We start from the raw sequence: 18592 nt of genomic DNA, 5'->3' as shown, positions 1-18592 counted from the left end.
ATGTTGCAAAACATAACATCTTTGACCAAATTTTTACTTCTAGCTTCTAAATTAAAGACATTTATCCTAACCAAAATCTTAAGTTCTTGTAGTGTGTGTTATTACACATCAGGAGGGCTGACAGAGAGTTTAAGTTGATGAGGGCTGAACAGTGGCCTGTAGTCTCTAATAGGATGGAAACTCGTTCATTTTTCCTTTTCTGGAACAGGAGGAGCGTTTGCGTCACTGCAGTCAGCTGTGCGAGCGCGCGCGTCTCGTGCTGCATGTTTCACTCACGCGTGTTTATCTTCACTTCACCAGACACTACAAAACTTTAAACTCTTCCAACTGTGAGATAAAACACTGCTTTTCCACAGGCGCATAGAAGAAGAGTGGAATAAATCTAGAAGGAAACGGGTTAAGAAGGAAACGGGGCGGAGGAAGGAGTTTGGCGTGCTGGCCTGAGACGTAAGCACATTCTTTCACTTATAAATCGCACATGCTTTATACTTTATACTGTATACTGTATTAATCCGCTATATAGCGAAACCATGACGACTTTATAAAGTGCAGGTGCAAAACACGTGCAACTGTCGCAGCTATAGGCAATTATTTTTTTTAGACATGAATGCAAACTCGTTTAATAAAGTAAATGTTGTAGAACATCCTGAATCATAAACTAAACATCCTGTCCTCTGGTTAAAATTAAAATATTTACTTGCGTTTTCTCGAATGGGAGGCGGTGAATGACTTGAAAGAAGTCAGCTGTATTTTCTCTAATCTAAACGGTTATGATAATTCCACTATACCTGGTTATTAAAATTAAAATATAAGCTGAACTATGTTTTCATCGAGTGAATGTTTAAGTGGTAAATCAGGGTTTCTACGGCAGTATTCTGGGTGTATCAAAGTCCGGGTGTGCCCGGTGCAGATCTAGCGGATGTTCAGTGAACTAGTCATCATGTCATATTAGTTGAGTTAGTTTAGACTGGCTTGTAAGAGGGAAAAAAAGGCAGTGGGAGACTTTAGTGCTTAACTTCTTTGGTTAGATAGTGGCTGAAGTTGATTGAACGTCATGTGAATGCTGATCTGATGAATCTTTGACAGTGCGTACTGTTTTTAAAACCGGTCCAGTTGTTTATGCCTGGGGGAAGTTCACCATCCCAAAAAAAGTCAATTTGGATATCATTTACTCTTATCATGTTGTTAAACCTCTATGACTTTTTTTTTTTTTTCGATGGATTTGGACCGAAATGGAAGTTATTCCCTCATAATCTTGATCTCACTGTAACTATGGAATGTTCATGAGAAGGTTCAGTGTGCAGTTCATGAATGAAGATTCACTTGAGTCCACTGATCTATATATTCTATATTATAGATCAGTGCTTGAGTCAGATCAATGAATTGGGTGATTTAATTAAAAGGCAAAAAAGTCTAAATTTAATCAGTCTTTTTTTTTTCTTCTTCACAGACTCCAGTTTACAGCTCAAAATATTATTATTATTTTTTTAAATCTTATGTGGCTTCAGAAAAATAGCAGGTGTGATTTAAAAAAAAAAAAAAAAACATTTGCGGTGCTTTTTTGTTAAAGAATAAACTGAATGCAAGATTGCATCCTATCTAAATGCTCCTCTACACTGCATGTGACCAAAAATTGCTGTCTTGCACCATGAGCATTTCTGAAGAATGCGTCATATTCAGTGACCGTCTACATCAGAGGTGCCTAAACTTTTGAATACAAAGGGACAAAACTTGATCAAATGTTGCATTAAATCCAACCTTATTATATTAGAATGTATTTCTAACATTTTTACATAATTAAAAATATAAATAACTGTTTGTGTAAATTGAAAATAGTTTTTATTAAATTCAGTTTTATTGTTTTTTGCATTTCAGTGCAAAAAAAGAATAAAAGAAATGGTTTAATTGCATTTACCCACCCTTTTTAATATATTAAAAAAAAATTTTTTTATATATATATTTTGGTGGGCCAAAGCAAAGGTCACCATGGACCAACTTTGGTCAGCGCACCCTGGTTTGGATATCTCTGCTCTACAAAGAGACTTTTTATAATAGCCAATGAAACCATACATGCTAGAATTGCACAGCTTCCATTACAGTGCATTGTAGGCGGCACTCTTTTCTTTGTTTGATGGGGTATGATACTGACGTAGGTAGACATGTTGGGCTGCCTAGTCCAGTTTGTATTCTAGGATTCCCGAATATGCCCTTAAGTACATTCCTCAGTGCAGAGTCAGTGAGAACAGAGTATGGCACTGACGCTTTTCATCCTAGAGCTGTGTGTGTGTGTTTGTTGAGGTGGAAACGCACTAACTGTCACTTGTTTGCTGTCAGACTTGATGTCTGTCATGTCTTCAGGCAAATGAAGCTGATCAAGGTAATTCTAATATTGCTGTTGTGTAGAGTAAAACATGCAACAAAACCATTATGTGAGTGAATCTTTTGACTTGAATTGGTTCTTCTCAGTCTGAAAGATTCATTAGTCTGTATCAAAATGATTTTCATCAAATGTGTCCACTAGGGGTGTAAGGGTTACACACATTCCTACTGGGAAAAAAAATGGTACAGGTGTTTCAGTTCAGTCTGCATTTTTTTATTTTTTTTTCTCTTGCTGCACTGAACTGTGAACTCAAATTGAGTTACTGACATAAGGAACGCTCATTTTTGTGTACCGTTACACCCCTAGAGATCATTCCAAATGAATCAAAATGTTTGAGATTAGCATTATAACTTTTTTGCAGTTCTTGTGGCGTGACGTGTTTATTTTTTGAATGCACAAATATTCTATGCAGCTTCCCTTTAATATGAGCTCATACGGTAAACGTTGTGTATAATTAGACAAATTACAAAAATAAGTTACTTTTAGATTAAGAATACTCATCATACTTTAAGAAACTGCTGTCATTGCTTGACATCAACTAACAATTATTATTGCATGACTCTGCCTTTTAAAATGACGTTTTTAAGAAGAAAATGAGCGACACTACTCGCAGTATCACCTTCATTTTGTTTAGTCGTATATTTAAGAAATATACTGTGTTGCGTATTACAATCATTTTCTTTTCCCTAATTATATGTTAGTTGCATAAACTGCATAAACAAACTGAATTCCCTGAGACACCGTCACACCCTCTGTATACTGGCAACACGAGGAAGACTTCGTGTTACATAATTGCACTGAATCAGAGACTGTGCTCTATCCAAGAAACAGCTCAGACCAACAGATGGTGCTGTGCTCCACAGTCTCTCTGTTTATGGGCTGGTATCTTCAGTGTGCCAAAGAAAGATTTCTGTGAGTTTGTCTAAGTGAGAAAATAAGATGAATTAGTTCAACAAATAAAATGAGGATGTTATTCTTATAGGCCACGCATTTGAGTTTTAACAGCCCAGAATACTCATTGTTCTGGTTAAGAGGCTTTGATTTATTTTTCTTTCTTTTTGTATCTTCCAGCCTGAAGTAAACTTTACTGGTGCTTCTGCAGCACAACGTGTGCAACAGATGTCAGACACCCAGAACATGGCCGTCTCACCGCATGCCTGTACATATACGCCTGTACGCCTCAAAGGAGACTCTGACTCACTCATGAGGTCACTGCCCATTGCCAGTAGGTTGGGTCAAACCTGTGTTTCCACTGTTTACACTGATCCTCACTTTTATGACCCGTGCTGCCCAGACCAGTATTCTCCAAAGAAACCAGTTCCTTGAAAATGTATGCACACACACTGTTTCTCCAACAAAAAGATGAAAGCTGAGGTATTGCATCATACATCAGTGGACATTAAGCCTGTCATTTTGAGGTTTCCCGCCCTTTTGTTACTCTGTAATTTGCTTCAGAAATAGCACACTGAGGGCATTGTGTGACAGCAAAACTAAATACATCGCTGCCTGGAGACGCACAGAAAGCTTGTGCAAGTCTCTGCTGACTTTCCCTTTCTGAACTCACTGTCTTGTTGCATTAGTTGTGAAGGGCTTGAATGAGAGTGGTGGCAGCTGTCAGCTTTTTCTAATCCCACTGCTCACTTTGCTGAAATATTTCTGCTGTAAGCTGCTTAACTGAGGTGGTCGTGTTAGGTTTAGCCTCTTAACTAGAAGTCGCATACCTGAGTGTTTGCATGCCACCTGCACACATACACTTTAGAATTCATTGATAGATCAGTGAGGTTCCACTGAATGTTCTGTGCAAATATTTGTCTTGTGCGAAGACCTACAGTTGCAGTGCGTTTGGACAATAAAATGCATTGCATGAAAGATTTTATTAACTGATGTGGTCATATTGGGTTTAGCCTCTTAACTAGAAGTCTTATACCTGGGTGTTTGCGTGGCACCTACACCCATACACTATAATTCATTGATAAATTGAGATAACAGTGAAATTCCAGTGAAAGCTTTGTGCAAATACTTGTCTTGTGCAAAGAACTAGAGTTGCACCAGAAAGCATTTGGACAATTAAAATGCATTCCATTTATGATATAATTGCATTAGATGACAAAATAATAAAGCGGTTAGATTTTTTAAGGAAAGAAAGCACAAGCACATCTTTCAGCAAAACGTGGTTTAGATAAAGTGGTTTAAATAAAAACAAGTGTTGTGACAGTTTCTACAGTATTGTTGAAAGTATGTTTATGTGAAGATCTACACCTCCGCTAGGGCACCGTGTGAACTTAAGGAGAACTGCATTCATATAAGATCTCTTGGATAAAAGTCTAAACAAAATCATTAGGATTTTGATTTTGTAATCAAATGAAGTCTATTTTTGAAAGTTTTAAGTGAGGCTAAAATGTCCAAATACTCACCATTACTACCACAACAAATGACAAACCTTTGGATGTTTGAGGTAGTTACTTTAAAAATGCAACCAATATATAGACAGGGAAAATGTCTTAGAATAAAAAGCATGTATTATAGTGTTAGGGTTGGGTATCATTTTAATTTTAACAATATCGATTCTGATTCTTATCGATTCCCAGTTTCAATTCCAAAGTTTTGATCCCGACATTTAGATATCAAACATATTTATTTTGTGTCTCTTTTTGCAATATATTTAATTGCTGCTGAATAGGGCTGTCAAAAAAAAATCAAATTTTGAATATCTGTCAAATTTAAAATAAAAATCCAATGTGGATTTTTATTTTAAATTTTAGGTGTGCGTTAATTAGGCACTTACCAGTGGTGCACAAGATGTGATGACAATGTAAGTGTTGTTGCATTATAATGTTTTTGTCAGCCTATCCAGTTGAAGCCACTAGATACGTCGATGCTGCATTGTTGATTACAAATATTGCTGGAAAAAATAAACGTCAATGCAGAGAAGATCTTGTTTACATCAAAACTGAAACCAAGCTGTTCACACAGAATGCATAATGTGCGCATTTTCTAGAGGGACATTACTGTTGCACTCACATCTCGCATGAGAGAACAGCATGTTTAGAAAGCCATGTAAAATTAATGCAAGTTCAACTTTGAAAAAAACATTTCTCGACATTTAATGGCGTTTCCCCCCCCCCCCCCATCCAGCTGCAGATCGTGTTTTTAAATGAAAAATGTACTCTGTGTGATTGGCTTTCAGCCCTTTGTATTAAACTATAAATACATACATGATGCTGTTTTGTTTATAGTTGTTTAAGCAACTTGGTTTATAAACATTATTTTAAACATTCACGGATAATCATGCTATTTTATGCTCGACGCGCCCTCTTGTGGCCTCAGAAGAAAAGCCAAAAGCTTTTCTTTACCCTAACTGAAATTCTGATTTTTAAATTTGAATATAATTTTTTTTTTTTTTCAGCCATTTTGATAGCCCTACAGCTGAATACCATGAACAAAATTAGCTACATAAGAACTGGACTCGATTAAGAGCTGTTTATGTGCAAGATAGAGCTACACGATTCTGGATAAATTGAGAATTATTTTTTTATATATATATATATATTTAAATGGAGGTTGTAGTTCTCTGAACTTCTGAAGAAAAAAAATTAGACAACTAAACAAAATTTAATGGAATTTATGAATGGACTCAATGAATCAGTGTTTTTGAATGAATCTCTTGAATGAATGATTCAAAAACAAATACATTTTTAACAGACCCTTTTTGTCACCTAAAAAAAAAAGATGCCCACACAGGAATTAATAGGTGGAATTGAAATTTTAATTTTACAACAACCGGGCCACGGTGGTTAATTGACAGCCCTGCATTGCTATAGTTTCCACCCTCAGCGGTTGTACGCTGTCCTCCATTTACTCCGCTCTCGAGCAGCTGTAACATCAACAATGTCTCGTAAGCATCTTTCAGTGCATTTGGCTTCCCATATGTACGGCTTAACACCAGTTCTCTCACTCCATTATGTTGCTTCTACTGGCTGTTTATTGCAGTAGGTATGTAATGCAGAGAGACATATATACAACACCTTCTTCTGGAGACAGGGCGGGAATATGCAGCTCATTTGCATTTAAAGTTATACACACCAAAACAGCTCTTTTTTTGGACATACCCCAAAAATGTAGCTGTTATTCTAAATGATCTGTGGGGTATTATGAGCTGAAACTTCACAGACACATTCTGGGGACACCAAGAACAATATTGCATCTAGTAAAAAGGGGCATAATAGGTGCCCTTTAAGTTTCCGATTCTGGATTTGGAATTGATTCTTGATTCCCAACCCTATACAGTGGTGAGTATTGAGACACTTTATCCATACTTAAAACATTGAAAACGCCACTTCATTTACATTATCAAAAACCAAATGATAGACTTTTCCTCAGAAATAACTTACTTTTCAGAGTCATTTTTGCCTAGACTTTGATGTTGTTCTAAAACTGTATGTTGTTCTTAAGTGGAACACAAAAGAAATTCTGAAGCATGCACTGGGTGTTCCTTTCAATGCTATTACAATAAAGACTGAAGCCTTCAAACTTCAAAAAGCATATAAAACGCCACTGGAATTATCAAAGGTGGCCTGTTCATTGTAATTGCATGGAATATGTGCATGTATAGTTCTTGCAGATTTTTACTTTGTTTCAATCAGGAAAAAAATTCAAACATGTTTGGAACATCATTTTGAAGACTTGTCAAGACATTGAGGCCATTTGTTTATACTGCTGTACTCTGATATCCACCTTATTGCAATTGTATTGTTTTATTCATAGCAACACTAGAGTCTTTGTGTTCACCTGTCATATAATTTCAAGTTTATTGCCCTTTTTATCAGCTCACATATTGCATAACATGCATAACACCAGGGACTGCAAACATCCATTAAAAGTCATTTGCTTTTGGAATCTTGGAAAAATTGAATCACAATTGAATCAGATATTTCAAACTGTTTACATGTTATATATAATATCTGTGAGGAAAACTCATTCTTTTTTGGAATAAAAACAAACTTTGTCATTTGCCAATATAGTTCTGCATAGATTTGTTATTATATACATTCTGAAGTAATTGCTGTATACTTTTTAATGCAATACTGTTCTAATGTACGGTATAGTGTTAAGGCCCCGATATACAAATGAAATCGAAGAACAAACTGATGTGACACCATTTCAAACAAAATCAGTCTGAAACAAAGTTTGTTTATAGTTCGTTTTGACAGTTCGAAACAGTTAACCAAAGCAAACTTTTGGGGGGAGTTTGTTTTGGCTCCTAAATACCTTTGAGATACCATTGGTCCATGGCGATTACGCAATTGGTGGGTTTGTTCTGGAACTCCGCCTTCTTTGACGTGCTATTTTGATTTTTTTTTTTCTCCTTTCTCATTCAGCGGAGGTCAGGCAGGAAAACAACATCTCCTAGTCACTAGCAACAGAAGTACACTGTGTCGAATAGCTGAGCTGCCACAGATATATCCGCACCTGTACGATCTCTCGCAGAGAGACTTTAAAGATTCAGAGAAAGCATTTAATTCCTAGAAAGAAATTGCAATGAAGCTTGGTGTCGACGACCCAGAGTTATGCAAAAAGCAATGTAGAGAAACATCAGAGACAAGTTTTCCAAAGCCATGAAAAGAATGAAAGGAAAGGGTAAAGATATAATGTAGCAAGTACCAAATACATGTTTCAAATAAATGTTATACCATACTGCTGCTGCTGCTGTTCTTTCAATAAGCAAATTTAAAAGGTATACAATAATAAACTGAATAAAATGCCAAAAGAATATACAGTAATAAACCTTTGTTTTTATCAAATCATGACTCCACATAAAATATAAAAAGGTGTAATAATGTATCCAGCTTAATAAAATACAGTAACAAATAGGGATGGGCGATATGGGCTTTAAAATGTATCATGATAATTTCTGATATTTATTGTGAAAACGATATCAATGGCGATAATTTAGGGAATCCTGTTTTTTTTTTAGAGAAAAGTATTATATTTCCTATTTTTACCCAAAAAAGGGAGCAGTACACACGACTGTTTAATTCATACTGGAAGCCGGAGGGCACCCTCGCGCAGAAACTGCACATATGCATAGTAGAAGTAATGCTCCAGGAAATCACTAATATGGACAGAGGTATCCAGTGATCGCTGTAGCTGAATAAAACGCAGATAGAGAAGTCTTGACTGAGGAAACCTGAAGACAATAAACATGCGATTGCACAAAATAAATGGTCTGTGTTCTTCAAGCAATCTTGGGTATTTGTAAAGTGTATTTATAATGCAATGGTAATCGATATAGCATTTATCACTCTATATTATGCTATAAAATAGTATGATTTCTGCCTTATTCTGATACGAAAGCACATCTGATCTCAAAAATAAGTTATTTCAAACACTCCGACTATGTTATGGAGTTAATATGAAGAAAAAGCACGTCAATTAATAATATCTTTGTTGGACAACAGGTTTGTAACTGACTCATACACATGTAAAACTGTATTGCACACGTGCTACTGTAGTACATTTATTCAAGGCTCAGACCGATTTCTGTCGCACTGTACAGTGTTATCCAAACCTGTTCCAGATTGTAGAAGGAGCTGCTCAATTTCACGTCCGCCTTCCTTCACATCACTCCACACAGTCGCACACAGAAATATGTCAACAACTATATTTTATCATTATTATCGCGGGAAGACTAATTCTTATCGTGGGGAGAATTTTTACCGGTATATCGCAAACGATAAGATATCGCCCATCCCTAGTAACAAACAGGTTTGTGTTATTGAGATCACTCCAATATTTTTTCCACATCATGCTAAAGTTTTCAAAATATAAGCCTTTCACACTTAAAGACTGATTATGGGAATTGAATCGTTCTTTTTTTTTATTGCAAACATGATACTTGACTCTGAACTGTTGCCAATCATTATTCTTTTGTCTATAATATTCTGACCGTTGGTACCCGTCTTCACACCTAGATACACCATCATTGCATCGTTGCTGCATGTTCATATCAATTGAAATTGATAATTATCAAGTTTCAAATTATTATTTCTTTCAAGTTTAAAGGCAGATTTTTGCTTCAAATTTAAAGCCGTTAATTATTTAAAGCCGTTTAAACTACACTTTATGGTCAGAACATGCCAAACACTTCATGTTTTGGAATTCTTACACTTTTTTTTTTTTTTTTTTTTTTTTTCAGTCATTTTTCCTTAGCAATATAAATATCTTAATTTAAAAAATAATTCCTTAGTTTCTGCATGTTCTGATGAGTGAAATTGTTTCAAATCATGAAACTGGTTTGTGTTACCTGACTTTGGCGCTTATCATCAGCACAGTCTGCAGTGCAGGCTGCAATATTAATATTTCCTGTTTTGTTTTTTGTTTTCTTTAGAAATGCACATTTGTAGCTTGAGTGGACAGTAGTAGTAGCTTGTGTTAGTATGCACATGTAAATGTTCGTTATCACAAATGGTAACATCTGTAAAAAAAAAATGTAACTAATTTTGTATGGTGAAATTTAATTATTCATAATTTAATTATGAGTTTCATTAAAATTAACAGTTTGTCTTCCATAGATTTAAATCAAGATAACCACAGTTAAAACCACACACATAACACCTCAATACCATGGTAAAAATATAATTTTATGGTTTCTAGGTATTTGTATGAAAAACAGTAGTCTAAATACATTTAGTATAAATGCACAAACACTAAAGCGTAATCGCAAAAAATATGTAATTACATTTCATTACCCCTTACACTTAATACATGTCTTCATTAATAATATAGTAAATTTTGATATGAATATCCCACATTTCTACCACAATACCATAGTGCATTTAGTGTTACTACAGTAAATCCATGGTAAATGATGACGATTTAGATTGAAAATCCTCTGGCTGAATTTTTGCGTAGTGTTTCTAGAGATAAATGGTCCATGTGGCGCGGTTCAACATTATATTGAACATTTATTGAACTCTTGATATCATTTTATTGAGGAAAATTATATTGCGATAATTATCATTATTCTTTTATCGCCCCCAGCCCCTAAACACACCTGAACGAAAATAATCATGGTCTTCAGTTTCACAAGAAACTTTCAGGCAACTGTGTTGGGGTTAAAATCTAGAGACTATTGGCCCTTCAGGAACAAGATCGGACACCCTTGCTCTATAAAAAAAATGCATTCCTCTGCAGTGAAATTATTTCTTTTTTCCCACAGTGTTTTTTAATAAAATGTAAATAGTCTTTTGAGCACTGACTGCTCCATTGGTTAATTTGGTTAGAACAGGCACTATTGTTGATTGTTCTGTGACTGACAGGCCCCTAAAAAGGGTAATGAACTAGAAGATGGTCTTTTGTTAGTCTGCGCACATGCTGAGAACATGACACAATTTTTTTTTTTATCCCGAAGTTCCAGAACAAGACTTGTGATCTTTTATGACCACAAATCATAATTCAGCCTTCAAGATCGACACTGTCAGCTCTCACTGTGAGCCATTCCCTAAGTTGCCCACTTCTGTATTATTTTCTGCTTATTGTCAGAAACATGATGGACGGGTTTGTAAGACACAGTTCGACAAGGTCATCTCACCATGGCAACGACCAATCACGGACGGGCTTCTTTATCCACACATTTTTAAGTTGATTTTCTTGTTTTTGCATAGATGCAAACAGTTGTTACATCATCGCTAAGAGACGCTAAGCTCTCTGTACTGCAGTGACAGATGGACACCATGAGAAAAGGGAGGGCGAAAGAGTGAAACGCATTTTCTCATTCAGCAGAGGTGTGGGACTTCACCCAGCATAGAAGCATCCGGACTGCGACCGTTTGGAGTTTGCCCAGTCGTATGGACCACAAACTGGGATAAGGACTATCAATACCAGGCGTTATGACTGAAGGAGTGGACTGACCCGTGATAGTTTTATCCCTGCAATCCAGAGACTGTAAAAATACAATAAAACCATTAGTGACGCCAGAAGAGGCGAAGATTTGTTGGATATCAGCTTGTGCCAGTGGAGGTTATGATTCTGTTTTGATGATTTGTGATGACTCAGTTGATCAGATTTCTCTGGAGTACACCTGTGTTGTTATCCAGGTTAACACTGGAAGTTCTCCAAAGAGGAGGAATGGAGACGTGACGTAAGGACCCAACATTCAAAAGCTATTCCTGATTAGCAAACTAGTCATCTATTATTCCACAAGTTTGCGTGTGTTTGCATTGGCTTACATGAGCTTGTTTATCAGGGTGTGTCTTTATAGATGTGTCCAGGTAGGTTAAAAAGGCTTTGTGGGGTTTAAAAGCAGGTGTGTGTTAGTCAGCCCTCCCTCATCCTCCCTCAGAATGGGAGATGAGAGCAGCCATCTCATTCGCTGATCAGATCACGAACAGATTATCAGCCTAGATGAGCATTAGAAGAAGTCGAGCTCTGGGGTGTATGAATAACATGTTCTGAACATGTAGCAAGGTGAAGAACTGGTGGGAAAAGAAGCAAGAAGGCAACTATTGTTGGTGGACTTTATTCCAAACTTTTTGGTTGCTTTTTGGACTTCAGTTTGACAGAATCTCACCATTACACAGGGCGGTGCAGTAGAGCTGATATCACGACTGTAACTTCAACCAGAAGATAGTGTTCTCTGCTTGCACTGACCCTGAAACGGGATCAGCCGGAATGACTTTTAAGGGATACTACATCTCTTTCTCTGACTGAACGTGTTGTTAGACCTATTTGTGACTCTCTCAGTCAGCGCCACCATGTATGTGCTGTGCACACTGGTGTTGCTGTCTCTCCACAACCTGTTTAAGAGACCCAAGGTCCAGGAACCATCTGAACCCAAGGCTATCGAGGGTCCCGAGCAGCAAAGACCAGATGTAACCAAACTGGGACATAAGAAGAGGAACAAGCACCACTTGAGTGAAGGCTCTGGACCACTAGAGACCTCAAGAGTGTCTGGACAGCATGACTCTGAAAGATGCTTGGATGGACCCAGCAAAGCAAGTAAAAGAAGATCCGTGCACCTGGATAATGTGCATGAGAGGAGGAAGAGAGCACAGGTGAGATTGAAATCGAAGGTGAATGTAGGAATGTGTGTTTGAGGTTGATCTTAAGGTCTGTTTACTTTACTGATACATACATGCTGATCACTATCAAATGAGGTTTATTTAAGGTTTTTATTGTTTTTAATCGTTCAGAAGCTGAAAGGGGTTCTCCACGTTACGTTGATGCTGGAAAACCAATTTAATCCAAAATGCAATTATTTATTTAATGATTTCCTCATTATTTATGAGTTTTGTATTATTGATTTAGTGAAACATCAGACGCTTTGCTGGTTGAAGGTTTAGGCTCAGTTTCCTGTTCTATGGACTGTTGGAGTATGTAAATTTCCGTCACTGCTGAATGTCTTGTAGAGCTATTTTAGTCAGTTGGATATGTTTCAAGATGCTCCGTCACTCATCCAGTTGTTCTCAGCTGTTTTGTGCAATCGGCTGATTTTAGACTAGTAATTCAGAAAGTGAAAGATTTCTAAATATCAGTGTGTTCTTTTTACAGAGTGTACAGTGCATGGGGATTTTCATGTACCTGGAAAAATGTTTGTCATGCTGTCCCATTTCTAATGTTCTCTGCTGTCTGATGGACCATTTTAGCAGATAAAATCCTGAGTGGTTACGTAAGCAGTGGGTTAATCAGAGAGCTCCCTGTCCTCTTTAATCGTAATTTAATTCGTAGGGAATACACTCAATCTACCATTGTTCCCTTCACTTAATCTTGTTTGCTTTCACTTTTTGGATCAGCAGAAATCTCTCCTTGCTGGAATTGGTTTGATAGAGTGCTTATTCCACCAGTACCATCAATTTTTGGAAAAAAAACTTCATTGGTTGCAGCTTTTTTTTATGTTAAACTCTTAAAAATAAAGGTTCCAAAGGGGGGTTTTACTGCAGTGCAATAGAAGAACCATTCTGGGTTCCCCAAAGAACCTTAAAAGAACCCTTTTTTGTTTCTTTTTTCTTTTTTTTCTGTGTAAAGAAATCTTTTTCCACTGAAATGGTAAAGTTCTTAATAGAAACATAGATGCCAATAAAGTACCTTTTATTTTTAAGAGTGCATGTACAAACTTTCTCTAATGATTGTGATTTATATACCACATATATCATATAATTAGGGGTGCACATAATTTTTTCAGCCTGGATCTTGTAAGAGAACCTGGAGATTTGATTTGGTCCTCACACAGCATATAGCGTGACCCATCAAATATAACTATAAAAAAATTATTAATAATAGTTATAATATTATTGCACTTTATTTATTTAGGTTTTTTTTTATAAAATAATAATGTGTGATAATATTATTAAAAATTAAAGGTAGGCCTAGTATTAAATACAAATACAATTATTTTATAGTAAACTTAAAAATAAAATGCTAATATTTACTGCTACTTTCTTTGTTTGCCTCTTTAAGAATCACATTATGTATTCCCTAATTCTAAGTCGCTTTGGATAAAAGCGTCTAAAAATAAATAAAAGCATTTTCATCATTTTCAAACTTAAAATCAGCAGGCTTTTATTTTGGCGGGTTGCCGGCAAATAATAATACGTGCTTCCGGATTTAGTGCTGCTGCTGATTAAAGAGCGCCAGTGAATAAATGTTACAGTTTTGCACTGTGCTTTGAAAACGCCATGGGATGGCCTAGATTGATGCTTTCAGTTTGAAAAGAAATCTTGTATAGTACAGTTTTTCAATCTAAAATGGTAATTGTGTATTAACAGCTGTCAGCCATGTCGGTACGCAAATGCGATGTCAGCTTATTTTTATAGCGCATATTTTTTATATTTATTCGCGCATGCGGACCTGTGGACCACTTATGTGCACCCCTGCATATATTATTTGTAACATTGCCTATATGTGAGCGAGTGGTGCAGTGTGACAAAAACTAAACTATCCTAAAAAACACTCCACATGAGGCACTTCAATTACTGAAAGTTGTTTTGCAACCGTAACTGAAGAGAGTTTTGCTCCGCATCAATTCAAATATGTGACGAATCAAATCAGTAGAGATGCTAAAAAAAATCACGATTCATTTAAGGGTAGGAGTTTATATGAATGCATGTCTAAGGGGAACTTACTGTCTTAAGAAAAGTTTAGATGGTATTCTTTCTTTTCATCTTGCCTCTGTATAATGCATATTAAAGTTCAAAAGTCCAGCGCTGCTTTGTTTACAGCAGAAACCAAGGAAACGCTTTAGGCGCTGCCTGTTCAGCTCGTTCGCTGTTATATGCTGATATTTATATGTATAGTTTCACAAAACTGAAGTCAAACCCTTCTGTTTTTGCTTCATCATGATTTAAATGCAGTGGTTGCCTCTAATTTTAAATGGAAAGAGCACAGACAAAGCCTTATTTTGTTTATATGAAGTGATTTATTTGTGTTACTTATTTATTTGATTTGGGGCTTGTTTTAAAATTTAAATTTAGTTTTGTTATTTACATTTACATTCTGTTTCAATTTAGTCATTTAGCAGACACTTTTATCCAAAGTGACTTACAAATGAGGACAACAGAAGCATTCAAAACCAACAAACGAGCAATAATATGCAAGTGCTATATTAGTATATTATTATAGCTATATTTGAATTTGACCAAGAAATATACAGCATTTTGTCCAAGCAATAATAAAAGGGCACATTTAATTCATAATTTGTCTTAAATATCATATTGTTTAAAAAAATAAATCGTGAATTGAATCTTGAGTTGAGTGAATTGTTACATCCCTATTAATGAATATTTGAAAGGAATTATTGCCACTTTTGGTGAAGCACAGCAAGACTGATATGTTTTAATGTGTTGGCCAAGCAGCTGCATTCACATGCTTTTTCTATGGTATGTTTTTAGCCATTATGAAAGTATATGTGCTTACAGTGTAGTTAAAGTGTTAAAAGTAAAAAGAGCGTTCTAAAAGGCAAACCATGTGTGACTGTCAGGTTAGTTGCAGTTAGTTTCAGGGTGTTTAAGTCTACTTGCCCACAACCAGCGATTAAAATGGCAGTATTGGATTATGATTAACAGGCTTGTCGTGTCAATACATGGAAAAATCCTGAGCTGACACAAATTTGTCATCAAAGCTGGCACTGAACTTTTAGGACCTTAATTAGTAAACTTTTAATGTGCGTAATGTTTCTACAGAACAGTTTTATTATGCTTTACTTGGTTTTACAATATATTGGAAAGGGTTTCATAATGCTGACTTGATCATAAAATGATTTGTGCTCTGTTGAAGAGCAACAGCTTTAATCTAGAGTGTTTATCAGCCAGTTATTCATGTTCCTAAAGTATGCCACATTCTTTGTACTAGTTCATGTTTGCGTTTGTAACCCAGTTACCTAGCAGTGCCTGAAAGAGTTTGCTCTCATTGGAGCGGAAAAAAGCGGTGTCAGTGTAGTTGCTGAGAGACCCGTCAATTAATACACCCCACAAATGAGTGATCAATTTCACCCGCTGTGACCGGATTTAAAAAAGTCATGACTGTCTGTTTTTTTTTTTGTACACAGATATTGGTGGTGTGAGAAGCAGCACCACGCTACGTTTGCTTGCTGAAATATTTATTTCTGTGGCCAGGCGATCAGCAGAGCGAGAGGAGGGAATTGTGGGATAGGTGGGGAAGGAGGGCAGAAGCGCAGGGGGCCGTGATGCGACTCAGATTCCACAGTTACCAAGGAACAGCGACAGGAAGAACGGCATTCGTGTCAGAACGAGAGTGTGTGTGAAGAGAGGAGCTGTGTAGATGCGAGTGTGAGTGTGACACAAAGAGAGCGCAAGAGGGACGGTTTAGCTGGTGGCAGAGTGGCACAGAAATCGGCGGTGGTGTGTGTACAAGAGAGTGTGTGTATTGCTCGCACTCCAAATAAACGCAATGAAATAATGAAGGCATGAGCGACGGCAGGATACCGCAGGGACAGAGGTGAGTTCAGAGAAGATGCTGCAACCTTTTACTTAAACCATGTGTGCTGGTTTTCTGTCCATATTTTACCAGTTTGGTTTAAGATTCAGATTTTGTTCATGTCTGAAATGTAACGCCTTATTCTCTTTCATGAGGTGTGACATACATGCACAGGTCTGCATGCAGCGTTTAATGCCACGCAGACAGATGTTTGTGCATGAGAGCTATGGAGGGATTTACAGGAGCGGAGGGAGGGAAGAAGAGGATGATTTTACTCTTTTATGATGGGGGGATGGGGAAGCTATAATAACTGAATTCAGATGAATGTTTCTTGTGCCTGATTATAGCAGAGGAGTTGCATGTGCTTGTGTCCCTGGCTTCTTTGTGTTTGTACAGTGATTTAGACAAAGCAGTGCAGAATCAGACAGACAGATGGAGAGAGACACTCAGGGGGTGACTGCAGATGAATGAACGATACAGGGAAATCAGACAGACAGCGACAGACTGTTGGACCACAGGATTCATGAAACTGCTCACTGGTGGCAGACTGTGTGTGTGTGTGTGTGTGTGTGTGTGTGTGTGTGTGTGTGTGTGTGTCCATGTATCGACTGATACAGTATGAATGATTGATGCTGTAGACTGGAGTAAAGAAATGGTCTGCAGTAACTAACAGGATACTTTAGAAACATTTTTGTTTTATATTCCAGTGATTTGCATTACATCATTTGCATTGCTCTCAACATGAAGGAATACTATATACTTACTTTTTGTAGAATTTGAATTTTAAGTATGTAATGCAGCAGACTGAGTTATTTTGTTTTTGTTTTTGCATTAAAAAAAACATGTAGGCTAAATGTACTGGTAAATTTCTGCCTGGAAAATGAAAAATTAAAAATATGGAAAACTGTTACGTATTAATACAATACATTGTGAATTTTATACAGATTTTTTGTTTGTTTCTTTGTTTCTTTGTTTTTTACAGTGTATATATCCAAGTCTGTTTGTCTCTATTAAATGTATTTTCTGAATTGGGAACATTCCAGGTTTTATTTTAAATTAATTTTATTTTATTTATTTTTTTATCTGCTTCTACAAGTGTACCTTAGTATATACACACCAACTTAAAAAGATAAATAATTGTATTAATTGTAATTTAGTAATTAAAACCTTTTTTTAATTTCCAAAAACTGATTATGAACCGTTTTAGAAGTTTTGCGTTGCATAAAAAATATGAATATATTGATGTTTGGAGTCTGGAAGACCCAAGTGCAGTATCTGAAAAAATATAGATATTGTTATAGATATAGATATAGATATAGATATAGATATAAGGTCGTGTTGAATAAATCTTATACTTTATGTTGGTACATTGTGCTGAAGTGTTTCAAGGGCTTTAACGTCTCACGCAGGTGCATTCAGATGTATGTAGTGTTTTGAATGCTGTTTTAAGTGCAGTCTCTCTAGACCAGCGGTTGGTGTGTACATGATTTCACTGTTTTTTTTGGGGGGTTTTTTGGTCTGTCGGTGGATGTGGGTAGCAGAACTAAAATAGATGATGAGACACAGGAGACAAAGAGAGAGGCAGAAGTAGGCTAATGAGATTCACACACTCCTCTGCGTGTAAGTATGCTGCTGAAGATGAAAACCATGTCAGTGTGATGGAAAAAGCTGGCTCTCCCTCAACTATACAGCCGTTTTCAACAGCGTTTTCATGAAATGCCCGTCTGTGGGACTGGATGAAATGAGTATCTGTGGTGTGCGGTTTCATGAGGGGGACAGAAGCGGATCAGATGTTTCATTAGAGCAGTCTGTTGTGTGAAATCCTCCCAGGAGACCACCGTGAGCTCTGCTGAAACATCAGAAGGACCCGAGTGTTGGTTTACCGACGACAGAGCGTAAATTAACCTTAGGGGAAGAGAGCGAGGGCGAGAGAATGGCTCTGGGGTAATTCAGATGCCGTAATGTTTTCTTGTGTACTGGGACATATTTTGGATTATTAGAGGTTATATTTGTTCATACATGGCAGATCTGTCTGTACGTCCTCATGAAAAATAAATCTAGTGACTCGCATCAAAATCAAGATGTTCACTGCTCCCTCTGGTGGTCAGTTGATGAAAACATCATGATTAAAGGGAGAAATGTTTCTTTATTCCAGAATACACCTTTGAGAGACATGTGCTTTCTGTTCCTAATTGCATAGCTTAGCTTTTAGGTTTCTTCTCAGGTGGAATAAGGACTATCTTTGAGTCGATAGGGAGCCGAAAGCTCACTATAGGTACTTGG

The 18592-nt window shown here is 36.7% G+C and overlaps 1 protein-coding gene across 8 annotated transcripts in view; it reads left to right on the top strand.

Moving 5' to 3' along the window:
- The first annotated feature begins 208 nt into the window (after positions 1-208).
- kifc3 (kinesin family member C3) overlaps positions 209-18592 on the top strand; it is a 43280-nt gene continuing 24896 nt past the window's right edge. The window contains exon 1 of one of the 8 annotated variants that reach the window (XM_042743516.1): positions 209-447. Coding sequence is in view for 5 of the 8 variants with exons in the window: in XM_042743515.1 (XP_042599449.1) it covers positions 12133-12432 (300 nt within the window). In the remaining 3 variants the exon portion in view is untranslated. Of the gene's footprint in view, positions 448-11097; positions 12433-16012; positions 16331-18592 lie in introns of those variants that run through there. The other 7 variants (XM_042743524.1, XM_042743515.1, XM_042743513.1 and 4 more) reach the window with 7 other exon arrangements.

The sequence above is a fragment of the Cyprinus carpio genome, chromosome B18 (genome assembly GCF_018340385.1).
Source record: "Cyprinus carpio isolate SPL01 chromosome B18, ASM1834038v1, whole genome shotgun sequence".
NCBI lineage: Eukaryota > Metazoa > Chordata > Actinopteri > Cypriniformes > Cyprinidae > Cyprinus > Cyprinus carpio.
The sequence above is the reverse complement of the archived record's forward strand: the minus strand, read 5'-3'. Positions and strand labels throughout refer to the sequence as shown.